General features: G+C 45.0%; 1 protein-coding gene across 1 annotated transcript in view; it reads right to left on the bottom strand.

Moving 5' to 3' along the window:
- Positions 1 to 2,719, bottom strand: part of KRT80 (keratin 80) — a 14,957-nt gene that overhangs the window by 2,291 nt on the left and 9,947 nt on the right. The window contains exon 4 of the mRNA XM_009694576.1: positions 2,185 to 2,280. Coding sequence (XP_009692878.1) covers positions 2,185 to 2,280 — 96 coding nt within the window. The remainder of the gene's footprint in view (positions 1 to 2,184; positions 2,281 to 2,719) is intronic.

The raw sequence follows: 2,719 nt of genomic DNA, 5'->3' as shown, positions 1-2,719 counted from the left end.
CCTTTCTGCTTCGGTATGGAGGGGGGGTGGGCCAGCCACTCGTGTTAGTCTGCTTTGTGTCTAGTTAGAGAAGGGAAAACAGGACCCTTCTCTGAACACATTTGTCGCTAGCAGACCTATTCCACTCCCTGGAGCTGCTCTCATACGCTGGGGAAACTCAAGCCAGCATGGGGAGAAGCAGGAACAGGCACACACAAGCTGCCGTATCACTGACTGGGATATTTGCCTTTGATAGCTGACTCAGTCACAGCTTTAGGAAAAGGAGCCAAACAATGATGAATGCAGACTCCCCTCAGTGAACCTAAGAAGAACCCTTAATCCATGCCTGTAAACTGCACTCCTGGGTGGTTTGTATCCAGGCAAGACAGGACTTGATGTTGAGCAGATGGTGTACACATTCACTTGGCAGCTCCCCCCTCCCCAAAGCCTCAGTCTGTTCCTGCAGGGATGTCACTCTTATCGGTATCTCTGCAGTTGCTTCTGATTTACACCAGTGTTAAAAGAGAGCAGCATACATCTCTCCTCCATCTCTTACCTTTCATCTTGATGTTTTTGTTCTTCCCTTTTGTGCTGAGGGCTCTAATCTCTTTAGAGAAGCATTTGTATACCTTGTTTGCCTTGCCTTCCCCTGACTGGGGAAACAAAGGGCACCCTGACATGGTGATTCATGAATAACAGAAAAATACCCCACCACTCTTCCAAAGAGCAGGATTATCAGTGTATTTTTTCCCCACTGGTGTTTAATCCTCGAGCCTGTTTGTTAATCTTTGAGCAGGTTAATAGGTATATGAGAAAATGAATGTTTATTGCAAGTACTTAAGCATCCTCTGCCAGGGGAGAAAAAAACACCAAACCAAACCAACCACGAACCTGGTGGTTTATTAATGAGGATTGAGGCTGGGATTTTCTTCTGATTCATAGCAACATGCTGTGAGCAAAGCTGTCAAACAAAGTTTTCCTCATTTGCCCTTCCACTAGGTATGTGTGCCTATACGTTGATGTCAGTCAAATCAACAGGTACGGGCGAGAAAATGACTAACCTGAAAACTAGCTATTGGGAAGAGAGGGCAGAGAGAAAGATGGAGGGTAATTTCTTTGCAGGAAGCATGGGTTAAAAAAAAAAACAAAAACAAAAACAAAAACAAAAACAAACCAAAAAAACAGCCCTCTGCCAGGACAGCAGTGTGGAACGTGGAGGAAATCAGCTTAAGAAGATCCTCACAGCCAGATCTGATTTCTAACTACCCCTGTGAATTGCCTTGCATCAGGAATAATCTTATAATTTTAGAGAAAGTAAGGCTTCGTGGTTAGTTGCAGGCAGGACATGTGTTCTAATGAAGTTCTGATATTATGCAGGTCTTTCTGCCTCTCTATGCCTCAGTTTCCCCACAAGGAATGTTAACGTTCCTCTGTCAAGCATTTTAATTGTTTGTATTGGTAGAATTTAGCCAAATCATTGATATTCCCAAAACACTGCTGAGCCTGCTCGGTAACATTTTACAGGCTCTGAGTAAGTGGCTGTAATCGTTTCACCCTGTTTGAGTAGATACAGGCACGCTGCAGCCTTTGGGTTTCTCGGAAGGGCTGCAAACTCTGTATCCTTCCCTTCTTGGTGAAATCATACCTGGCTGCGCCCTTCTCGTTTAAGTGGAAATGGAGTACGTTGGATTGTGTTAAAGAGCATCCAGTACCTTGCCCAGGTTCACCAGGCTTGTCTCGTTTTGTTGTGAGCCCTTCCTCTGAATCTGAATAGAATAATATTTGGCTCTCTCATGATCTGGGGCACTGGGTCTCAAGGCAAACTCTAGCTATGGGTGAGGGTTAGGAGCTGAGCCCAAACCCAGCCAGCTCAGGAGTTAGGTGGGGGTTCCTGACTGTTAGCCACCTGCTGGAGCAGCCTCCCTGCAGTAGCTGTGGGGCAGAAAGAACATCCTGATCAAATTTAAAATGGAGCTAGTTTAGTCAAAGAAAGTGGATTAGCTCATGAGACCCTGCCTTAAGCCATTGAATAGTTGTCTACAACACCATGCAGCATCCCTTGACAAGCTTAAATTTTGGTGTAAAGCTGGAACAATGCCCTCTCTGTAGTGGAGCTGTACACAAAACTGCCTTTTTTTTTTTTTTTTTTTTTTTTTGCATAGTAGCTTGTGTTTTCCCAGGCCACGCTCCCAATTGCATTTTTACCTGCTCGTAGATGGTTTTTTTCAAATCCAGCAGCTCTTGCAGCCCGTTGAGTTTTACCTCCAGCTCAGTTCTGTGCAAGGAGCTCGCATCTAAATCCTACGGGAAATGGAAGGTGTATTAATCAATAGTTTCTCTTTGAGTTTGTAGCAAGAAGTCTTTCCCACTGCCACCTCTCCCCCACCAAAGGCCCTACTTGCTATTTCTTGACAGGTGCTTGTGAAACTGCTCTACAAGTAGGAAGGCTCCTTTGTGGCCCTTTTTCCTCTGCAGGTTTGGGTTTCTTGGCGTTTTTTTTGAGAGCGCACCTTGGTGGAAGTCTCAAATAAGGTAGGGTGGAGAAAGAAACAGGCAGGGCTGGTCCATACCCACTCATCTTTTGTTCACCACAAAAAGCACGGGTTATTGAAAACTCTGCCATCCACAAAAGTCACCAGAACTGCCCTTACAGGCTGATGAGTGTATCAGGGAAAACATGCAATTAGCCATAATGATCATTTGCGGAGGACATTTCCTCTGTCTAATAATACCCTGCATT

Source organism: Cariama cristata, unplaced genomic scaffold (genome assembly GCF_000690535.1).
Source record: "Cariama cristata isolate BGI_N322 unplaced genomic scaffold, ASM69053v1 scaffold7912, whole genome shotgun sequence".
NCBI classification, from domain to species: Eukaryota; Metazoa; Chordata; class Aves; order Cariamiformes; family Cariamidae; genus Cariama; species Cariama cristata.
Note: the sequence above shows the minus strand (reverse complement) of the source record. Positions and strands in the feature narration are given on the sequence as shown.